Consider the following 24,727-nt stretch of genomic DNA (forward strand, 5'->3'; position numbering starts at 1 on the left):
TAATGATCACACATTTATTTTCCATGTACTAATAAAAAATTAGTATAATTTATATATGTATATATAATAAATATCTTTCATATAATAATAATTATAGAAGCTTTCACAGCATCATACGCATTTCTACCAAGAATTGACAAACATTTATAATATGCTCAAAGTCCAATCATAAAAAAAAATCCATAGGGACGATATCGAAAAAAAAAAAATGATTAAAATCCGATAAGTCTAAAATTAACCTGTATCTACAAATAAAATAAGAAATGCGTGTGATGCAAAAATGGACTGTAACACACGTTACTGGTACCTTACGCTAAAACAACTGATCCTGTTCCTATACATAACAAAAACAAGCGATAACTAACAAGTTCTTCAATCCTATTCGCTATTAATCTCTTAAGGCACGTATCCACTATGTTCGTGCTTCTTTTGCGCTCCGTGCTCCTGCAATTGCTCCACATAGGGGATACGTTCGCGCTCTCTCACCGTGCAACGGTGAGCGTTCCACCTCAGCGCTCCAATCGTTGGCAGTTTATATGTAGAGGAGCGCATGCCGTATCCATTGGAGCAGTTGCAGGGAGCGCGGGGCACAAGAGGTTCGCGAACATAGTGGATACGCTCCTTTACATAAATTTTTAGAAGTGAAACAAGAATGATTGATAACATGGCTAACTTGTACATTTCTCCACAAGGAAACGAATTTTTTGTAGTCGGCTGTACACCATAAATCTTAAAAATGCTTTATAAAAGGTATATTTATATTAAACTGACCCTTTCGGGCTACGTCACAGAACGTTTTTGGATTAAGAACTCCATCATCAGTGCTGTTTACAAGGTATACATGGTTGAACCACTAAAAATGGCTAGTTGCAATTAAAAAAAATAGCCAGTTGCTATCTAGAGTCCATTTAGTGAGGTTTCTCTCAGAGCCAGCAACCCACATAATTGGAAGTACTGCGGTGCTATGATGTAAAATCAAGTAAAAGTTCAAACATCACATAATAATATCTATAATGTAACATAATAATAACTTTACACCATTTAAAGGGTTCTCGCTCATAGATTTTAGTGGCTCAACCATGTATAGCTTGTAATGACGATGGAAGTCATTCCAAAACCGTTCTGTGATATAGCCCGAAAGGGCCTTTTTAATAAATATATCCATATACCATGTTAACATGGTTTAAGTAAACTGTTCTTTTTTATGAATAAAAACAAAAGTAAAACAAGACATAATTTAAATACAGTCCAAACTAAAATAGTTTGGAATACTGAATGCTCTCTAATCTTTAACAATAGCAACATTACTATTTGGCAATATAGGCAGATGGCTTCTGTCAAAAAACGTCGATTTCATACTCACAACCTGTAACTTGTTTTAGTTGATAGATTACAATCGATTTACTTATAACAATTTTTAAACAAGTTATAAAAAATGCCATTTTTGCTTCGAAATCACTTTTTTTGATAATTTCAGTTATGTAAATTTACGTGCATAGAAATCGGCCCACTTAAAAATTTGGTAATTTTCGATGTCTCATATTTCCTAAACCTGTTGGCCGATTTAAGTGATTTTTTGAATATGTTATAGCCTGATTCTTTAACAGTACCACTGTAATAATATTGTTGCTAAACAGGTAAATTTTCATTGTATACCGGGTCTACCAATCAAATTGTGTTTTTTTCTTAAAGTTCGCATCACCCTGTGGAATATTCTAACATTTATAAAATACTGAAACTAGAACCCAACTATAGCCTCACGTTTTCTTAACATTCTGTTTTTTGAATCATTCGTTTAAGTTGGATAATAAAAAAGTTAGGTACTTTAACAAGTAGCCATGTTCTTCCTCAATACAGGGTGTTTCTAAATAAGTACGACAAACTTTAAGTGATAATTCTGCATGAAAAAATAATGACAGTAGGCTTTATAAACGTATGTCCACAAATGTTTCGTTTCCGAGATACGGGATGTTGTATTTTTTCTTACAAACTGACGATTTATTTTATTGCTTTAAAACCGGTTGAGATATGCCAATGAAATTTGGTGGGTTTTAAGTCGTAGTTATTGCACATTTTCTGACTTACAATTAAGAATTTGATATTCACCATTAGCGCGCATACGTGTAATATGACCGATCATATTACCCGTATGCACGCAAATGGTGAATATAAAATTCTTAATTTTATGTCAAAAAATCCGCAATAACTAGCTCTTAAAACCTACCAAATTTCATTTGCATATCTGAACTGGTTTTAAAGCAATAAATAAATCGTCAGTTTGTAAGAAAAATTCAACATCCCGTATCTCGGAAACGAAACATTTGCGGACATACGTTTATAAAGCCAATTGTCATTACTTTTTCATGCAGAATTACCCCTTAAAGTTTGTCGCACTTATTTAAAAACACCGTGTATTGATGAAGAACATATTATGTCTAGTTGTTAAAGTATTTAACTTTTTTATTATCAAACATAAACGAATGAATCAAAAAGCAGAATGTTAAGAAAACCTGATGCTATAGTTGGGTTTTAATTTCAGTATTTTATAAATGCTAGAATATTCCACAGGGTGATGCAAACTTTGAGAAAAAACACAGTTTGATTGGTACACCCGGTATACAATGAAAATTTACCTGTTTAGCAACAATATTATTACAGTGGTATTGCTAAAGAATCAGGCTATAACATGTTCAAAAAATCCTTAAATCGGCCAACAGGTTTAGGAAATATGAGACATCAAAAATGACCAAGTTTTTAAGTGGGCCGATTTCTATGCACGTAAGTTTATTTTAAAACGAAAGTTATTGTGATTTTGTCGTAGAATGCTTACTTTAGGCGTAAAATAGGTATAAATAAACAAATGAAAGTGCTGAAAAAAGAAAATTTGGGCGATTTTTGATGCTTTTTTCCAATGGGTTGAACATCGAATTAAAAAAACAACAAAAAATATGAGATGAAATATAAGAAATCACAGAAGTTTCAAAATGCGCAATTCATCTTATATTTTTTATTTTTTATTCATGTCCAACCTATTGAAAAATGGTCTCAAAAAACGCTAAAAATGGCTTCTTACGGTTGTTTTTTAATCGTTTACTTACATTTCACGCTTAACGTAAACATTTTACGAAAAAATCACAAGAATAACTTTTGGAAAATCCAAATTAACAAAAAAAAAAGGGATTTTAAAACGAAAAAAGCAATTTTTTGTAATTTGTTTAAAAATTTGTTTAAAAATAAATAAACATGTTGCCATGGAAAATTTTCAACATAGCATATCGACATTGTGATCTATCGACTAAAAAACAAGTTTCAGCTGGTGAGTATGAATCGATATTTTTTGATAATAGCCACCCGCCTAAAAATTGTGATTACTGTTATGAAAAAGTGATTATCATGTCTAATATGATCAATCTTTTGCCGATTAAGTGGAATTCTACAAACACATTAAGAGTAAACAGTAGCGATCAACAGGTAGCGAAAACGCGTTCCAAGATTGTGGCTGTAATTTTGAATATTTTTTCGAGATATTTGGCACACGTATTCGTAATATAATAAAGAATGGCGATACAGAGCCCAATTTGAAAAATATATTATTATGTGGAAATTACTCTGTAATTAAATACAATATTAAACAAACGAGCCTGTACCGCCATTAAGCAGAACAAAAAATACACTTTCTTCAAATAAACTTTTTTATCCGATGCCTAGATTTTGTGTCATTTTGGAACTACTAACATTTTTTATTTCATTAGTAGTTCCAAAATGACACAAAATCTAGGCATCGGATAAAAAAGTTTATTTGAAAAAAGTGTATTTTTTTGTTCTTCTTAATGGCGGTACAGGCTCGTCTTTTTAATATTGTATTTAATTACAAGTAATTTCCAGATATTAATATATTTTTCAAATTGGGCTCTGTACCGCCATTCTTTATTATATTACGAATAAGTGTGCCAAATATCTCGAAAAAATATTCAAAATTACAGCCGCAATCTTGGAACGCGTTTTTGCTACCTGTTGATCGCTACTGTTTCCTCTTAAGTACATGTTGTCGTTGTGTCTAAATAAGTTGCTAGTAAATATCAACAGAAGCAATATATCGTATTTGAAATTAAACGTAAATTTCGCAAGAAAATACCCCATATGGAATTACTCAAGTCAGCCATGCTACAACCATTCTTTACAAATGTGTTCCTGTAGGTGTCCTCTACTCTCGGCGCAAACTATTCAAGTGTTTCTTCTGGTCTTTATACTAGTAAATGCTAGAAAAATATAGTTTTTAACTAACTCGAAAAAACGAACGATATTTTATGTGATATATATATATTTCTGTGAGCTGAGCACAATTTAATTCAATGTGAATAGACGAGTCTCTGGCTCTAGAGACGATTTGGCATACAACGGTTTTTAAACGGAATTGTAAGTTGGTTAAAAGTTAGAGACCAAAAGTATACTCAGCTTATATTCAAGTAACATACGTCTACCTCTAAAGCGACAGAAGACCGTTTTTTATTTGCAAACATGATAATAAGTACTTATTCCGAGTAAACATCAAAATCTATCAAATATAGTGCAGCGAGAGATCAGTTATACTAGACGGAGAGGCAGCGCTGAAAAATCTCTTTGAATTTACTAAAGCTAAATTTTTCACTGTGATTGTGTAGAGAAACATACTGCGGTCGGTCAAGCGAAACGTAGAACAGGGGTTACTGAGAGGGTATCAAAGTTGCTTTCCTACGAAGGTAATTAAATCCATTTACTAAGGCTGAAAATCAGTACACACATTCTAAATTGTATATAAATAAAAGTTATTATAGTCGGTCAGCTGTATCACGGGACAGAGCCGGTCGGTCGGGCCCAATGAATGTACAGGGTTATTCACTAAATTTTGACCCCCTTGTAAACTGCTTTATTTACAGAATTAGAAAAAAATGTAAAATACAAAAGTTATTCGATTTTTTAATTATGATTTTTTGACATATATATCGTACTAGTGACGTCATCCATCTGGGCGTGATGACGTAATCGACTATTTTTTTAAATGAGAATAGGGGTCGTGTGCTAGCTCATTTGAAAGGTGATTCAATTCTCTATGCAGTAATATAAACATTAAGATCATTATTTATACAGGGTGTCCAAAAAAATTTTGAATTAATAATTAAACAATTTATTTAATTAATTTTTTTTTGACACCCTGTATAAAAATCATGTTAACGTTTATATTACTGAATAGGGAATTTAATAACCTTTCAAATGAGCTAGCACTCGACCCCTATTCCCATTTAAAAAATAGTCGATTACGTCATCACGCCCAAATGGATGACGTCACTAGTACGATATATATGTCAAAAAATCATAATTTTAAAATCGAATAACTTTGGTATTTTACATTTTTTTCTAATTCTGTAAATAAAGCCTGCAAGGGGGTCAAAATATAGTGAATAACCTTGTACATTCACTGGGGCAGACCGGCCGGCTCTGTCCCGTCATACAGCTGACCGACTATAATAACTTTTATTTATATTTAATTTAGAATGTGTGTACTGATTTTCAGCCGTAGTAAATGGATTTAATTACCTTCGTAGGAAAGCAACTTTGATACCCTCTCAGTAACCCCTGTTCTACGTTTCGCTTGACCGACCGCAGTATGTTTCTCTACACAATCACAGTAATCAACTGTGAAAAATCTATCTTTAGTAAATTCAACGAGATTTTTCAGCGCTGCCTTTTGGACTTTACTGCCCCAGCTATGACGGGTTCATATGCTAATACTGTGAGAGTGTAACACGCTATATGCATTCGCAAATAACTCGGGATATGCTAATGCTCGCATAAGATAGGGAGGCGGAGGATCTTATCATCGGTGCGCAGTAATCATGCGCGATGGTTGATAAACGGTAAAACCGAGACCATAGTCCTCAACGGACAACGAAATTCCAAATTTACAGAAATTTAGGAAGTGACTGAAATTACAAAGAAATTCATGAGATACCTAGGATGACTAACTCAAAATGAAAGCTGAGGTGAGCATGTATGGTCTATGTACGAAAATCGATTGTACTCTATACGACATAGACCTGGAGTGGAGATGTCCTGACACAGAGGTACAAAAGGCAGATAACCTGAGCAGACATAAAGAATCTTCTGAGGTATGTTTCCACGAAAGAGTCTACGCCGAGGTTCTAAGAAAAATATCAGAAGAGGCGAAGATATCGCAAGGGAACGTCAAGAACGTCGACCATAACATAGAAAGAGAAATAAGCTTAGATCGGGAATGCATCGCAGTGGAAGAATCGTTGACTTCAAAACTGAAAAGATGGATTGCCGTTACTGGAATTCGGATAACTTCCTGATGCAGATGCTGCCAGGACATAGATGCTTGAATGCATGTCTTTACTGCTTTGGAACTACTGAAAATGATAGGTAATTGCTTATAATGAAAAATGTGTTACAAAAGTCTACTTGAAAGAGAGCTGGAAGACATGCCACAATCAATTACAGAAATAGCGGAGAAGATGCTAACCACAGAAAATAACCACGGATATATAAAGAAGGCAATAGAGAAAAAAGAACAGGTGGATAAATAGACCCAGTAGGACCGAGATATGTTTCGAACATTTTTATATCCTCATAAAAGACGAAAAAATCCTATAAAAGTAGGTTATGTAAATCCTGCAATGGTTAGATCAGGTTGTAACGGTAACGTCGCCAGCTCGCGCCGCCGGCATGCGATTGCTCTGTACGCACACACTCACACCCTATCTTTCACCACCATCGACGCGCACCGGAGATGGATCGGCGGCAATGATATAAAATGACGTTCGCCACAATAGAGAGGAGAGTTGTATTATATTGTGTGCAAATAAAAGCCGGTATTCTGTAAATCGCAAATCTGATGCTTACACAATGACTGCTTGTACTTGAACAAAACTAAAACGATTCATATTTACACCTATTTACATTAAAATGGCAGTTAACGATCTAGATATTCATTTTATTTCTAGAATGAGGTGAACAGACAGATGATCCTTTTCTATTACGATTCTTTCCTATTTGTAAGCTACGACTTCTTGGAAGATGAGTCTTAAATACGATATTAGTAAATACTTGGAGTAGATCAAATGTTATTATTAGGATGTAAACTTCTCCTTAAGGTTGTTGCTCTTTTTAACTAAAAAATGTGTATGTATATAATTCATTTTATAAACCAATAAGAATCTGTGATAGTTAATATAGTTTCGGTTTAGGTCTGGTTCAAAAATGTTTGGAAATTTTTAACCTATCGACAAGCTATCAAAATAACAGACAAAGCCAGAGCGCTTGGATGATGTATACAGTGACTCTTCTCCTTCAATGACAACCGTCAAAAATAGGCGAAGGGAAAGACTATCCTATCGACCAGAAAGGTTATGGCCATTGTTTTCTGAGATTCCAAGGTTCCAGGGCTCTACTATGCCGAATTGCAGAAAAAACGGTTCCACTTGGCGAAGAAAAAGGTGCTCATCTACCATGACAACGCACTGGCTCACACCTTCGCGTCTTCACGGCTAAATTGGTCGAATGAGGCTACAAACTGCTACCCCATCTATCGTATTCTCCAGATCTGGTCCCTTGCGACTTTTTCTATTTTTAAACTCGAAAAAGTCACGCACCGACAGAAGTGACGAGTTATCACTGTAAGCGAGACTAACATAATATGTATTAAAAATTGAATCAAAATAAAAAAACCAAAGAATATCTTCATGTGCTCAGTAAGAATAAAAAAGTTCACGTAGTCGTCTTCTAGGGAAGACAGCAAACAGTCAAAATTGGCAAATATGAATAAAAATCTAACTAGAAGCTATATAACTTGGATATAAATATTTATATCTAAGAATATAAACATTTACATATTTGTTTGTTGCCTTTTAAATGTGGTGGATAGATTCTACAGATCTGTAGTGGCTTTTTTATGATTTTGAGAAGCTATGTTTTGAGTTTGGTCGATAACAGAAACTTTTGAACATACAGTAAAGCTGTTATAGGCATCGGATAATTGGTAAGATTGCCTTTACATTAACAAGAATGATGAATTGTCTTAAATTGACTTAAACTTGCATTAGAAATTAAGAATATAAACAAGTTGTCGTATTGATAATTAAATCTGAGGAGTATAATACTTAATTAATGCTTTACAATACGAATTATAAGCGTAAATATTCATTATATTTCATATATAGGGTGTCCCAAAAGTAGCGGAACGGTTGAATATTTCGCGAAATGAACATCGAATCGAAAAACTGAAAAATACGCATTCAATATTTTTCAAAAATCTATCGAATGACACTAAAACACGACTCCATCCCCTGAGGAGTGATGGGGGGTAAGTTTAAAATCTTAAACGGAAACCCCAATTTTTTATTGCAGATTTGGATTTCTTATGTAAAAAAGCAACTTTTATTTGAAACAATTTTTACGAATTGTGGATAGATGGCGCTATAATCGGTGAAAACGATTTATCGTGATACCATAGGTAAATTATAGAAACGGTCTAATATCTCGAGAAATACACTTTCAAATGAAAAACCAAAGAACACGTGTGTAATATTTTTCAAAAACCTATCGAAAGACATCAAACACGACCCCCCACTTCACACCCTGGAGGTGGGGTGAGGGTAACGTTAAAATCTTAAATAGGAACCCCCATTTTTTATTGCAATTTTGGATTCCTCATTCAAGAATAAGTAACATTTATTCAAAACATTTTTTAGATTTGTTGATAGATGGCGCTAATAAATTGCATTTTTCCGATTATAGCGCCATCTATCAACAATTCTAAAAAATGTTTCGAATAAATGTTACTTATTTTTTTATGAGAAATCCAAATCTGCAATAAAAAATGGGGGTTCCTATTAAAGATTTTAAAGTTACCCCCACCTCCACCTTCAGGGTGAGGTGTGGGGGGTCGTGTTTGAGGTCGTTCGATAGGTTCTTGAAAAATATTAAAAAAATGTTTTTTGGTTTTTCATTTGGAAGTGTATTTCTCGAGATATTGGACCGTTTCTGTAATTTATCTATGGTCTGACGATAAACCGTTTTTACCGATTATAGCGCAATCTATCCACAATTCGAAAAAAATGTCTCCAATAAAAGTTGCTTACTTTTACGTACGGAATCTAAATATGCAATAAAAAATGGAGGTTTCCATTTAAGATTTTAAAGTTACCCCCACCCTACCTCCAGGGGGTAGAGTGCGGTCGTGTTTAGTGTCATTCGATAGATTTTTGAAAAATATTAAATACGTATTTTTCAGTTATTCGATCCGACGTTTATTTCGTGAAATATTCGACCGTTCCTCTACTTTTGGGACACCTTGTATATACTGCAGCATAATGTTTTTAGTATGCTTAAGTACCTGATAACATTTGAACTACTTCAAAGCCTTTTAACAACTTCTATATCTTCTGCAGTGGTCCTTAATTCATACATTCCATACACAATTGCACAAACAAAATGTGGACAAAAAAAGATTAACATTATACTGAAATTTAGATACCCTAAATTGCAGGCTTTGTCATACAGAATTATTTCTTAAACGCGGTTCAGACGCATTCAGTGTCTTAGAAATGCTCAAATAAGTAGAATATCTCCATTAAATTCTCATATTTAAATGAATTTTTGGTTCATTATGCGTATGTCTAAAACTATAAAATAGCGGCATCACACTTTGCTATGTGCTATTTGTTATGCGTCTCATTCGGTCGCATATAAAGAAATGTGGAGGGTTCATTCATCAGCATTCGCTTTATGCGCGCGCATAGCGTGTAAGCACGCATAGAAAATAAGCCTATCCGTCCAGTTGTCGGTTTTTACACACTTCAAAGGACAAAAATATTTGGGCGCATACAGTGTAGCCGCATAACAAATAGCACATAGCGAAGTGTGGTGCTGGCATAAGATTCTTGTATTCGTAAATCAACTTTAAAACGCTGAACAGAATTTTGTAATATTAATTTAGTAATATTTGTCAAAATAACTATCTCAAACAAAAACACTTTTGGTCTTCATTGTACTATGAGGGTATTTTTGAAGCGGAAAAATGCTTTTTAACATTAAAACTTGATATTCTTTAAACCAACTAAAATTTATCATTTTTATAATACGGTATATGTCAAAAATATCCGCCAAATATATGTACCAAAATCTAGACCGCCGAGTGATTTCTCACGTAAGTGTCATTTGTCATATCTATCTTACATGCCAGTTGTCATCTTGACATGTTAGGTTAATATTTTAATCAAGATGGTACTTTTAATTGAATTAAAAAAGGTTTTTGGTGTAACTTTGTAGCGGTAAAACGGAATCGGACAGAAAAATACAACCATAATCTAGTTTAAAGAAAATCAAATCTTATTGTATTTTATAATTTGTTTGTGTCAACAAGATTATACAAATCTTTGTCATGCGCATTTATTTCCATAACATACGAGGCATTTCTACTAAAAATAACTCAACAAAAAAGCGATACCAATCGAATCCAGTTTTGTTAAGGACCACAGTTCTAACACTTGTCTACTTTGGAAAGAAGCATCCCAATACCGATCGACAAAAAAACTTATACATATTGACGGATGTAGGTTTACCCTGGTCTACTTCTACGTAATTGGTTTCTGGTTACTTTCTTGGTGAATACCTTGGATTGGTAGGCATGTGAGTGAAACTTCGCAGTTCGTAGCGCATTTCGATGCCGTGCGCAGTCGCAGTGTCCATGTCACATTTGCGGAAGATGATCATGCGGATGTCGCTGTGGAGGTAGATCTTGCCGGATTTCGAACTCATAAATCTGAAAAGCGAACGAGTATGAAAAATTATGTACATAAAAATCCTATTTATTTGATCGAATTAAAAATTTCAATTAAAAAAATACTATTTTTGGGAAGAAATAATGTAAAAATGAAATAAAAAATAGCGTCAGACCCACAGAAAAACATATTTCTGAATGTATATAGGGAGGAAATACTATAATTTTCTGGTCATTCTACTATATACGTAGATACGTAGAGAGAATACTACAGTAGAACCCCGCAAATCTGAACTAACTGGGGGGACAGCCTGTTCGGATTCCGAAAAGTTCGGATTATCCGAAAGTTAGCCTTAACTAGTAGTTCAAAGCTTTCATTGTGATTTTGAGTAGCCAAACGTTCTCGCAAGAGTGTGGACAATATTTTTGGACTCAAGTTGACTACGAGAGAACCAAAGTAAGTTTGTGTTTAACCTTTATAAACCTATAGGTATATTAAAGTATAATATTTATTTTTAAGAAATTTTAAATGTGAAAGTCCTAGCAATTCTACATCGTTCAATTTTCTGGCTTTACTCTGTATAATAAACATGTTTTTAAATTTTTGTCTTGAATTTTTAAATTTTTTTCACTTTCCGTTAATTCGGATTTGCCGAAAGTTCGGATTCGCGGGGTTCGGATTTACGGGGTTCTACTGTATTGTGTAAGTGTAACATTTTGAACGAATTGAAAAATCGTGTCGTCCACTCAGTTTTTTCTTTGTTTTCTTGTTATATGTCATCTTCGTTCGCAGGCTGTTGTGAGATTTCGCCCGATTGGCGATTAATTAAGCTCCATTACTTTCTATTTTTGTCCTCCAGTTAGGTACTTATCTTCATTCTGGTGATATCTTCTCTGACCTGATCAACCCATCTGCACTTTGGTCTTCATCTAGCTCTTGTATTTGTAGGTTTCGACTTTAATATTTTCTTTTTATTTATCGTCTTAATATATGCCCGAGCCATTTCAACATTTTGGCCTTTATATGTATGACTAAAAAGATTCTTCAAGGATCTTCTTTTCTTTTTCTTCAAGACATGGACGAAATCGAACATTTCATCCATGTCTCCAGATCAGGGTTTTGTAATGGGTTCCCCTTTTATGAAGCGGCGCCGAGCGGTCGTAAACAAATACTGAGGGTCATTCAAATAATTCCCGTAACAATATACTTCGTCTTTTCTTAATTTATTTTTAGTTATCCTAGTTTCGCGTTTTCTATCAGAGTCATCAAGTCATCAGTAATTATTCTAAACTTTTTATTTCTTGCGGCTATTACTATGCCGTCAGCTTATCATATTATTACAAAACTGACTTTTCTATGATCTTTTAGGCACTAATGTTTAGTTTTAGTTGACTTTATTTATTTTTAATAACTTACTTCTAAACAAATGAAAAACACTGAATTTATATCCTTTATTTTACAAACTCCGATATCTAATTTATTTATTACACCAAATCTACTAATTTATCTAATTACAAAAAAAATATACCGCGCCCGTTACATATCAAAGTACACCGACCCTTTCAAATTCAAAACTAACTGCTAATTTCAAAATCCCTCTTATTTATACAATGCTTAATCATCTCGAATACAAAAGAACTATCCAGAATAAACGAGTATTTACATAATAACTTAAAGCACGTAAAATCGAATTTACTAGTATAATAACAAAAGAACAATTATTAGAAAAAGGTATGTAAACAACTCGAACGAGATCTTTCTTTAAATTAGGGTCCCTCATAAATCATTGTATAAAAAAAGGTTACTTGGTAAACATCTTCGGCGTCTGTTAGGCCGAGAGCTGAAAACAGTCGGGTCACATAATTATGTCACACTATAATGTGCGTAGAGCGTTGTATGACTATCTTGTTGATTCCAGTTTTTAATCCGTCCAGTGCTATCTTCAAAAGTGTTGTAGACAGGCTGTCACCTTGTCAAACTTTTACTTCTATATTGATTGTTTCTGTATTGTAGCTTCTACTAGAGTTTTCCATTACAGGCTTACATTGTAAGTTTAGCCACTAAGCTTAGTATGTAGTCTTAGCAAGTAATTTAGTAAGTAGGGTATACAGGGTGAGTCATGAGGAACTGTACATACTCCTACCTCGTATAGAGGCTCCTATGGGGAATAACAAATGACCATTAAAAAGTGTCTGCTCCCCTTGTTTAATAATATACAGGGCGAGTTTCGCATTTTGACAGAAATTTATATTCGTCATAATTTTTGAACGGTCAGATCGATGTGTCTCTTATTTTGGTCAATCGTTACACTATTACCACCTAATCAACTGATTTATTCAAACCAGAAAAAATCAGGTCCGGCTTTAAAAAATTAGTTCGTTTGGGTCTTAGAAAAAATTTCACACTGTATACGCTTTTTGAAAACTCTAATATGAATTTTACAAATTAGACAAATAGGCAATTAAAATGGCATATTTATTTTTTTCCCCACACGATTACTTAATTTTTTATAAAAAAATTAAATTTGACTATGAATTAAAAGTTTGGTAAAGTAAACCATAGATTTAAAAAAATTAACTTTTATTACAAAAATTAATTATTTTTAACAAATATTTGATTTATGTTACCACCCAATCAACTGATTTATTCAAACTAGAAAAAAATCAGGTCCGGCTTTAAAAAATTAGTTCGTTTGGGTCTTAGAAAAAATTTCACCCTGTATACGCCTTTTGAAAACTCTAATATGAATTTTACAAATTAGACAAATAGGCAATTAAAATGGCATATTTATTTTTTTCCCACACGATACAACGTTCCATTTAAAATTTTTTTTTCTGAAATTTTTACAGTACATATCTCTTACCATAGTGAAGACTATGACAATTGTTGTAGACTTTCAGTCTTCTTCTCGTAAAAGTTATGAATTTTTAAAAATAAAAGGTGCAGCTCCGTGAATTGGAAAGTTAAAAAATTAAGTGAAAAAATTTAACATTTATCTATTTGATCACGTCTATGTTAAACTAGAGAGTCCAAAGAGAAGTGTTATGAAAAGTTTTAGATCTAGACGTGTTATAGAAAAAATAATGGTGAAACTTTTAATTTTAAGAAAAACGTTGTTTATTTTTTTTATTTTTATGGTAAAATTGCGATTTTGACAAATTTGATTTTTTAATAAAAAATGAAGTAATCTCGTGTGGGGAAAAAATAAATATGCCATTTTAATTGCTTATTTGTCTAATTTGTTAAATTCATATTAGAGTTTTCAAAAAGCGTATACAGGGTGAAATTTATTCTAAGACCCAAACGAACTAATTTTTTAAAGCCGGACCCGATTTTTTTCTAGTTTAAATAAATCAGTTGATTAGGTGGTAACATAAATCAAATATTTGTTTAAAAAATAATAATTTTTGTAATAAAAGTTAATTTTTTTTAATCTATGGTTCACTTTACCCAATTTTTAATTCATAGTCAAATTTGATTTTTTTATAAAAAATTAAGTAATCGTGTGGGGAAAAAATAAATATGTCATTTTAATTGCCTATATGTCTAATTTGTAAAATTAATATTAGAGTTTTCAAAAAGCCTATACAGGGTGAAATTTTTTCTAAGACCCAAACGAACTAATTTTTTAAAGCCGGACCTGATTTTTTTCTAGTTTGAATAAATCAGTTGATTAGGTGGTAATAGTGTAACGATTGACCAAAATAAGAGACACATCGATCTGACCGTTCAAAAATTATGACGAATATAAATTTCTGTCAAAATGCGAAACTCGCCCTGTATATTATTAAACAATGGGAGCAGACACTTTTTAATGGTCATTTGTTATTCCCCATAGGGGCCTCTATACGAGGTAGGAGTATGTACAGTTCCTCATGACTCAACCTGTATTATATTATAAGTAGTAAATGGGTATTTAATATAAGTTAATTTAGGTATACAGGGTGAGGCAAATAAAGGGCCTATTAGAAATATCTCGAGAACTAAAGGCAACAGAATCATGAAAATTGGAATAAAGGGGTTTTGAAGGATGATCTATTAAATGAAAATATTTTCATCTCTTTGCAACTTCCGGTTATACCGGAAGTTGCTTATAACTTCGTTTTTTTAAATGGGACACCCTGTATATTTTTACATTTTTGGATTCTCTTTGATGTCTTCTTTCTTAAAATATCAGGTTTTGTAATATTATACAGGGTATTTTAAAAGATAATTACGTTTTTTTTATTAATTTCGTAGCAAAATTAACACCCTGTAGAATTGTAGTAGTTTGACATCTAAAACTCTACTTACGTTCAAATGATTTCTAATATACTCTACTATTGTTAAGAATCATTAGTATAGCTAAATTTTTAATTTTAGTATACAGGGTTGGTCGAAACTCGGAATGAGTATTTTCTGAGTTTTCTTAAATGGAACACCCTGTATTTTAGTATTGTAATAAAATGATATTTTATGGTACTTTTTTATTTCTTAAGCATTCCCTATACCTAACTGCTTTAATTTGTGCTTAATTGTTAATCGCACCAACAATTTTAACTACGTAGGTATTTTGATTGCTAAACCATTATTGGTAATTTTAAGGACCAGTATGGATTAATATGTATTTATTTCTGAAAAATTATTTGGGATTGAGTATTTTCACGGCCAACCTAATAAAATTTTACGTATTTTTTGTTGCAATTAATGTTTAGCTTGAATCACCAATAACTCACAAATTAAAGCAGCTAGGTATAGGGAATGCTTAAGAAATAAAAAAGTACTATAAAATATCTATTTTTTTAATTATATATATACAGATCTTGACAGGGGAAGGCATGTGGCAGGTCTCTTTTTTGATTTGTCCCGTGCCTTTGATTGTCTGGATTTTAACTTTATTAAAAATAAATTTTACAACCTAGGTTTCAGAGGAGATTTCTTGGACTGGATAGTAGACTATTTGAGCAATAGAAAAATGTTAGTTTCATATCAGAATTCTGCTTCGACAGTTTTCAATATTGATAAAGGAGTCCCTCAAGGATCTATTTTAGGACCGCTTATATTTATTCTTTTTATGAATGATCTTCCTGATTACATTAAATCTCGAGTTATTACTATTTACGCAGATGATACTGCACTAGCGATCTCTGCGCCTAGTAAAGAGGAACTTATATTATTATCCAACGGTGTTTTTGGGTCATTTGTAGATTGGTCCAAAGCAAATGGATTAATAGTAAACGTTGATAAAACTCAATTTTTATATTTTCATTCCCAAAATGTTCTTAGCAATGTATACTCATTATCATTTAAATTTGACAATATACTTATTTCGTCAGTTACAACAACAAAATTTTTAGGTTTAAATATAGATTGCCGTTTGAGATGGACTGAACAAGTCAATACAATAAATACAAAATTAAATAAATCGTTTTATGCTATTTCTAGAATAAAAGATACTATGCCGATATCAGCACTGATCAATATCTATTACGGCCTTGTTTACAGTCATATGAGTTACAACATACTACTATGGGGAAATTCTATTGACAGCCCTAAAATTTTTGTAACTCAGAAAAAAATTATTCGAAAAATATTCGGGCTAAAATTTCGGGAAACTTGTAAACCAACGTTTATAAAATACAAAATCATGTCATTCTATAGTCTGTACATTTACCACACTCTTCTGTTTGTCAAAGAAAATTTCAATCAATTTGAAACTAATGCTCATCGACATGATTACCATACAAGAAATTGTAATAAGCTCCGAATACCCCAGTTTAAAACATCAAGATTAGAAAATAGTTTTAAATTTATTGGAATGAAATTGTACAATAAACTTCCCGATGAAATGCAGGAGATTGCTAGTTTTAACAGTTACAAAAATAAAATCAAAAATTTATTATTAGCCAAATGCTACTATTCCGTCAAAGAATTCCTTGACGATAGCCTATAAACTATTTTACACTATTTTATTTTTTATGTATAAATTGTTTTGTGTATACAAAGTCTAAAATGTCTAAAAATGTTAGTCTAAATATGTTATTTTATAATATGTGTTAGGTGTTAGGTACCTATAAAAAAATTGTGTAGCTAAACAATGTTAGCTTGTAACAGTTATATTACTGTATATGACCTGTCCTATACATTTGTAAAAATGTCTTAAAAGGATGAATAAATATTTCTATTTCTATCATTTCACTACAATACAAAAATACAGGGTGTTCTATTTAAGAAAACTCAGAAAATACTCATTCCGAGTTTCGACCAACCCTGTATACTAAAATTTAAAATTTAGCTATACTAATGATTCTTAACAATAGTAGAGTATATTAAAAATCATTTTAACGTAAGTAGAGTTTTAGATGTCAAACTACTACAATTCTACAGGGTGTGAATGTTGCTACGAAATTAATAAAAAAACGTAATTATCTTTTAAAATACCCTGTATAATATTACAAAACCCCATATTTTAAGAAAGAAGACATCGAAGAGAATCCAAAAATGTAAAAATATACAGGGTGTCCCATTAAAAAAAACGAAGTTATAAGCAACTTCCGGTATAACCGGAAGTTGCAAAGAGATGAAAATATTTTCATTTAATAGATCATCCTTCAAAACCCCTTTATTCCAATTTTTATGATTCTGTTGCCTTTAGTTCTCGAGATATTTCTAATAGGCCAGTTATCTGCCTCACCCTATATAATGTGTTCTTTCAAGCAAGTTTCCCTCATTGATATTATTTCTTTGGTGTCTATTTACAGAGTCAAATACTTGCTGGAAGTCCATAAATATACAGTGCACAAATTCTAAATATGACGGTGGGTATGGCGTGTAAGCGCAGTATTATAGTCGGTGTATGAGAGAGAAAGTATTCGAAATAATGAAATAACAAATTATTATTATATTATTGAAGTTATACTTCTTTAGGCGCGTTGGGAGTAAATTTATATGTGCGCGAATTCATCAAAAGTCTTGGTCCTGAGCGCAGCTGAAACGTTAAACGTGCTCTGATTGGCTAATTACAATGAACTGTCAATAATTGTTTAATATGTCGGTTGTGGGTAAACAAATGTTGTGTATGTTAGTTTTTATTGTTGTGAGGGCAGAGAAAAAGCAAGATTATAATTGTAGTGCATTTTTAAATAGTTTTTAAAAGCAACAGGTAAGTACGTAATTGTAAATGTTTCAGTATCGTAATAAAAAATTACATAGGTACCTACCTAACTATTTGGAAAATGTAAAATAAACCTACCTAGTATGTAATGCTCTGAATAATTTGATTACAAACAAATGTCTACCAATATGCATCTAATATTGTTTTCTTACTCTATGTTTTGTTGTATTTTAATATTTCAATTCCACAAAAATCAAACTAATTTGGTTAAATTCAAAACTGTCAAGAGTTTAAAACGTTCAGTTGGTCTATCTTCCAACATGATGCATATGTCTCCGTAGCCAAAATCTAAAGATGCTTGAATTTCAAAACTAACCGCGCCAATGTACGCGGGTTCAATCTCCAATACAAACTTTTATTTTTTTTATTTTTTTTTATACATTTTACGATTGTAAGTATATTATTATATAATTTTTTTTTAGAAAATACGTAGGTATTTAGTTAAAATTTTTCCAACGATTATTGTTCAGAAATAATTTTTGTGGCATTTTTCAATGTGTTTGTGTGTGTTTTATTCTTTTATTTTTTTAATAAAATTTTTTAGTAGTAAGTTTTAAATTTTTTTTTTAAATTCACTCGCCGGAGGGACCGCAGACGTTCGGAAACAATTAGCGTCTCTTTGCAAAGACAATGACGTCGACTTTGCAAAGTAACAAGACACTTACTCAACACACACTACACATTACTCCCCTGACTTAGTGATAAGTTATACAATTACGTGGCTAAAGGTTCTAGTTCTAAACCAAAGCCAGAATCAGAAAAAAAAAGTTTTAAAATTAGTTTAATATTTAAATAAAATAGAAATAAACTGTTTAAAGTATATTAATTTCGTTGAAATCATAATAATAGAAGTATAACTTCTTACGTGCGTACAAAGTACACACACATTCTTTTTTTGTTATTTCATTATTTCGAATACTTTCTCTCTCATACAACGACTATAATACTGCGCATATACGCCATCCCCCACCGGCAGCTTTAGAATCTGTACACTGTATTAATTTATGTCTAGAGTGTTTTTAGTTCGTAGCACTATTCAATCAGTTAGTGGGTGAATGACGTCTGTAGTCTATTTTTCTTTTCTGAAGCCTAGTTGGTATTGTCCTAGTGTATATTCGGTGTATTTATCTATTGTTTCTCAAAACGTTCGTCAATATCTTGTATGTGGTGTTCAACAGCATGACTCCTCTATAGTTATTGGTATCCTTGGGTTTCCTTTTCTACATCGTTATTATATGACCCTTCTTCCACACCACTGACATATTTTCTGTGTTTAGTGTTAGCCTTAGCCATTTTTTTTAAATAAGTACATGATCTATCTGGTTATTTTCTCTTCGTCCTGGTAATAGCCATATTCGTTTATGTCTCAAATTTGTACTGGCAATGAGTTTAGGCCTGGAATATCAGTCTAATATCAGGTTTTAGCCGAGGCTACATCAGTACGTCATCAATATTAATTCGAAAGATAATAGCCATAGCCATAGCCACGTGACACTATCAAAGACGAAGGTACAATATTGTGATAATAATAATAATAATATAATATAGTCATAGGCGGGCTAAATGTTGCCAAATCAGCCAGTTAAGTTCGATTTCTTGTTATAGATAATCGATTTTAGTAGTTCCAATGTGACACTAAATCCAGGCATGGAATAAAACAGCTTACTTGAAGAAAGTGTATTTTTTGTTCTCCTTCATGGTGGCCAAGACTTATTTTTGTAATATTTTATTTAATTATAGAGTAATTTCCGCATACTAACATATTTCTCAAATTGGGCTCTTTTTTTACCGCCATTCTTTACTATATTAAGTATACCTATGTGTGCCAAATAACTCGACAAAATATTCAAACGTAAAGCTGCAATTTTGGAACGCGTTTTCCATCTTAAAGATGCGCAGATGTAGCCTCTTAAAACCAATATTGGATCTATATGTATGTCTACTTCAATTTGGTGACTTTATTTTATATTATTCAGAAATACTTTGCTGCTTATTTGTGACAGCTTCCATCTTTATTTTTCTTATCAAAGTAACTGCTTGACCCCAATAAATTGTAACCTTATAAAGTTCTGTTTTTAGTAACAACTAACGAGAAATGAAGTTCAATTATTGAACTCTAGATTTGCTTCTTGATTTTTGTTGAATTCTGATTGTGAAAAATTAAGTCACTAATAAACAAGTAATTGGACTTCATAAGTCCTACGTTTTCACTTAAAGTGATCGAACGTAGAATCGGTATTTGAAGTGGAAGTCGATATTTGAACTCTTCGTGTAACTTTGCGTCGATTGATACACAATTTGACTAATTTTAAGTAACTTTTACTAAACTTTCGGTTATAATAATTATTGTTTAAACGAAAATGTTTTCAAAACCGGGACTAAAGAGTCAAGCTCGACTTTTCAATACTTTTTGATTAATATGTCACTTGTACTATTATTTCTGTGGCCTGTGGATATAATATGGCACTTCCAGTTATAACTTTATAACGGGAAATTATATAAAAACCAAAAATAAACATTTGTTCTTATCTTGCTGTGGCACGTGTAATAATATATCGCTTGAACTATTCCGGTGACTTTAAAACAGTACTTCCGGTCGAATGTCTAAAATCGGAAGTCCGAGGTCAAATTTCTCACCTTTAGTGAAAAAAAAATGAAAAAAATGAAACTGCAAAACCTTTATAAACTAGGTTTTAATATACAAGAAATCAGCATGAGGTGATTAATGAAATTACAAAAACATGATATAAGCAGATGACAGTAACTAAGATGAGAAATAACAAACATAATTCACTGACTACTACATTCACCCCAGCTTTATTTTTCAACAAAGTCTTTAAGGTAAGCAGGAGCGTTTCTTTCCCTTGTACCTCTTCTAAAAAAAATGTTTTTATTTTCTTCCATCAAATCAGTTTCAATGCCACCCTCTTCCAGAACGTTAACAGGAGAAATATTTGGATTTTCCTCACATGTATCCCTCAATCTAGGGCTTGGTTATTCCTTCATAAACTGTTTATTACAAAGCTCGGACTCCGATCCAGTAACATTGTCACAGTCAAGTAGAGATGCATCTCCTCGTGGTGCAAGTTGTCTTAAAGCTACTGTTGCTTATTTGCCATCTTCACGTCTAACAACAGCATAATTCGGATTTGCTTCAATCAGTTGCACTTCTTCAACAAGAGGGTCATATTTGGAGTGACTCACATTCTTTTTCATAAACACTTTTCCGGAGGTTATCAACCATGAAGGAAGTGCAGTTCCATTTAAAGCTTTTCTAGAATGATGAAACATTCGCTCATGAGGGGTACTGTTTATAGCTGTACATAAGAGAGAACGAATTGAATGAAGAGCTATATCAACTACTTCTTCCCACTGTTCAGTTTTTAAATTTTTAGATTTTAAAGCAAGAGAAATGGTTTTCCATATAATTCCATTATATCTTTCTGTCTGGCCATTGCCTTCAGGATTATACGATGTTGTTCGGCTTGTCGGTATTCCTTGTGAATGGAGAAACGTTTTTACTTCTTGAGACATAAATGTCCCCCTTGATCTGAATGGATGTAACTAGGCATTCCAAATAAAGAGAATAAGTTTGTAAGACACTTCACAACAGTTTTCGCTGAAACATCTGGACATGGATATACAAAGGGAAATCTAGAATATTCATCAACAATTGTTAGGATATATTTGCTATGAGATCTAGGTGGAAGCGGTCCTTTAAAATCCAGAGACAATATTTCAAAGGGCGAAGTTGCTTTAATTAATCTCCCTTCAGTTTTCAAAAACTTTGGTTTTATTTCTGCATAGACAGCGATTGGTCATTTCACGGACTTCATTAATAGTATATGGTAAGTTACGTGTCTTTATCCAATGGACCATTCTGGTGATTTCTGGATGACACAAGGATTGATGTAGTTCAAATAGACTTGGTCGAGGATTTATTGAACAGCACACTCGTGAGAAAGTATCTGGCACTACATTCTCAACTCCTGGTCCGTACTGAATATCGAAACTTTAACATGATAGTTCAAGGCGCCATCTAATAATCTTCTCATTTTTTATCTTACTAGTGTGGCGCATATTGAACATAAAAGACACAGACTTTTGATCAGTTATAACTCGAAAATTTTTACCTATCAAAATATGTCTCCATATTCTAACCGCGTCTTTTACCTATCCACTATTGCATAAGCCTATTTTTCCACTGATGAACGATTTCTTTCACTTTTTGATAAAGTTCTTGAAAAGAACGCAACAGGTCTTCCTCCTTGGCTAAGAGAAGCAGCAATGCAAAAATCTGAAGCATCAGATTCAACAACAAAAGGAATCTTGTCATCAATTGTAGTAACAGCTGAAGAAATAATTTCAGATTTAAGCATTTGAAAAGCTTCAGCTGCTCGTTCTGTTAAAGGAAAAGTGCTGCATGTGACTAGTTTTTGTATCTTGTATGAAAATTGTGGGATAAATTTGGAATAATGTGCAAACATTCCAACAGCTCTCTTTAGTGATTGTGAGTCGTTTGGCAAGGGTAACTTCTTTAATGGCTCAAGTCTTTCAGGATCAGGTTTTAAGGTCTGATTCTCTATTTGATAACCCAAAGGTTTGATTGAATTTAGTGTATAAGAACTTTTATTTTGATTTATTGTTAAATTGTACTTCTTCGCTACTTCCATAAATTTATTAAGATTTTCATTATGTTGTTGTTGATTTAATCCACAAACAGTAATATCATCAAGATAGGCATATACTCCTTTTAAATTTTCGGATTTAATAATACCATCGATAACCCTTTGAAAGCAGGCCACTCCGTTGGTTACCCCAAAAGGGATCCGGCAAAATTGATATAGTGGGCCGTTGGCTTCAAAAGCAGTGTATAGTTTCTCTTCATTTTTGATTGGAATTTGACGGTACGCAATTTTTAAGATCAATAGTACTGAAGACAGAATATCTTGCTACTTTTCTAACAATATCTTCAACATCTGGGAGAGGATAGGCATCTAAATAAGTAAATTTATTAATCGTTTGTGAATAATCTACCACCATGCGCTTTTTGTGAGTTTCACTTTTTGTAATAAGTACTTGTGCACGCCAAGGAGAGTTGCTTTCTTCTATGATTACATTCAATAGGAGATTCTTTATCTCGTCAGTTATGAATTTTCTATCTTCAGTTGAAAATTTTCTTGATTTAGTTGCTATTGGTTTGCACTCCGTTGATAGATTGGAGAATAATTTGGGCGGCTCTATATTTCAATATGCCAAACTACAGATGTTATCCACACGGTCAATAACTAAAGGCATTTTCGAGCCAGCAAAAGTGATTTCTAGAGAAGAATGTTGTTTAAGCAAGTCGTGACCTATTACTACATCAGCACATAAATCTTGAATTATTGATAATTTGACATTTTTATAGGAATGTCCGTTTATTTCTAAATTAACAAAGCAATGTCCTGAGATAGTCAATCTGAGCGCTGTTGAAGCCATTAGTATGCTTGCATGACTTCTAAATGTTTTCACTTTTATAGACAATGCATAATTCTTACTGATATATGACTCAGAACTACTTGTGTCTATTAAACTTTCAGCTGTCTTTATTTTAGTAACACTTTTAGATAAGCATTGACGAGCAGCAGCAAGATTTCTAACATTCGAACTAGATGTAGTAGCTAAAACGGCAGCTGACGCTGAATTGGACGTCTGAAGCCTACACACTACACACCTTGGAAAAATGTCCAACTTTCGAGCATTTCTTGCAAAATTTGTCTCTAGCAGGGCATAGGCTACGAGGATGTCTTTCAGTTGATCCACAAAAGTAACATTTCCAACTTTTCACAGTAGCAGAAGTATAATGAGTTTCCTCTCTGGTTTCGGATGAAATCGCATTAATAATTTGTACAGGAGTGATATAAGCCTCAGAGTGTTTTGAAGCTGACTCCAGAGACTGGGCTTTCAGTATGGCATCTTGCAGAGTAATACTGTTGTTTGCTAGTAAACGTTGTCTTATGTCATTAGAAAGAATCCCACTAATAAACGAGTCTCTTATATAATCTTCTCTATTTTGGTCTGCAGAAACGGCTCGAAAATTACAGTCTTTGGAAAGCACCTTAAGATGTTGAATGTGTTGATCTATATTTTCACCAGCTTGTTGTCTTTTAGTCATTAGGATATGTCGGGCAACAATTTCATTTTTGGGTTTAACAAAAATTGTTTCGAGAATACCTTTGACTTCAGAATACTTTCTACAATCAGAGATAAGTTCATAGATATTGTTGCTCACGTAATTTACTAGTAGTTTGAATTTATCTCCTCTGAGACATCAACTACAGAGGAAATAAAGTTTTCAAAAGTAGCTTTCCAATGTATACATTTTTGAGACGATCTAGAAGAGTTCGGATCTGCATCGAATCTGTCTGGTCGTAGTTGCTTATCCATATTTAATATTTCTTGTATATTAAATTGTAATGAAACTGCAAAACCTTTATAAACTAGGTTTTAATATACAAGAAATCAGCATGAGGTGATTAATGAAATTACAAAAACATGACACAAGCAGATGACAGTAACTAAGATGAGAAATAACAAACATAATTCACTGACTACTACACCATCCTTGCATTATAAGCTTTCATTCGACACCTCATTTTCGAATGAAAGCTTTGACAGAGGAGTTGAGTTTACGGACAGACGGACATGGATAATAACGTTTACATTTTTTCAAAATTGGGTGAAAACAATAAATAACATTTGACATATGACAAAACACATTATTTTGAAAAAGATCGATCTTAGTATTTTTTTA

At 32.6% G+C, this 24,727-nt stretch overlaps 1 protein-coding gene across 3 annotated transcripts in view; it reads right to left on the reverse strand.

The window, feature by feature from the left end:
- Positions 1–24,727, reverse strand: part of LOC114334081 (protein FAM214A) — a 232,822-nt gene continuing 208,095 nt past the window's right edge. For all 3 annotated transcript variants that reach the window (XM_028284099.2, XM_050649958.1, XM_028284107.2), the window contains one exon: positions 1–10,819. In XM_028284099.2, the coding sequence (XP_028139900.1) occupies positions 10,651–10,819 (169 nt within the window). In that variant the 3' untranslated portion in view covers positions 1–10,650. The remainder of the gene's footprint in view (positions 10,820–24,727) is intronic.

This window comes from Diabrotica virgifera, chromosome 4, assembly GCF_917563875.1.
Source record: "Diabrotica virgifera virgifera chromosome 4, PGI_DIABVI_V3a".
NCBI lineage: Eukaryota > Metazoa > Arthropoda > Insecta > Coleoptera > Chrysomelidae > Diabrotica > Diabrotica virgifera.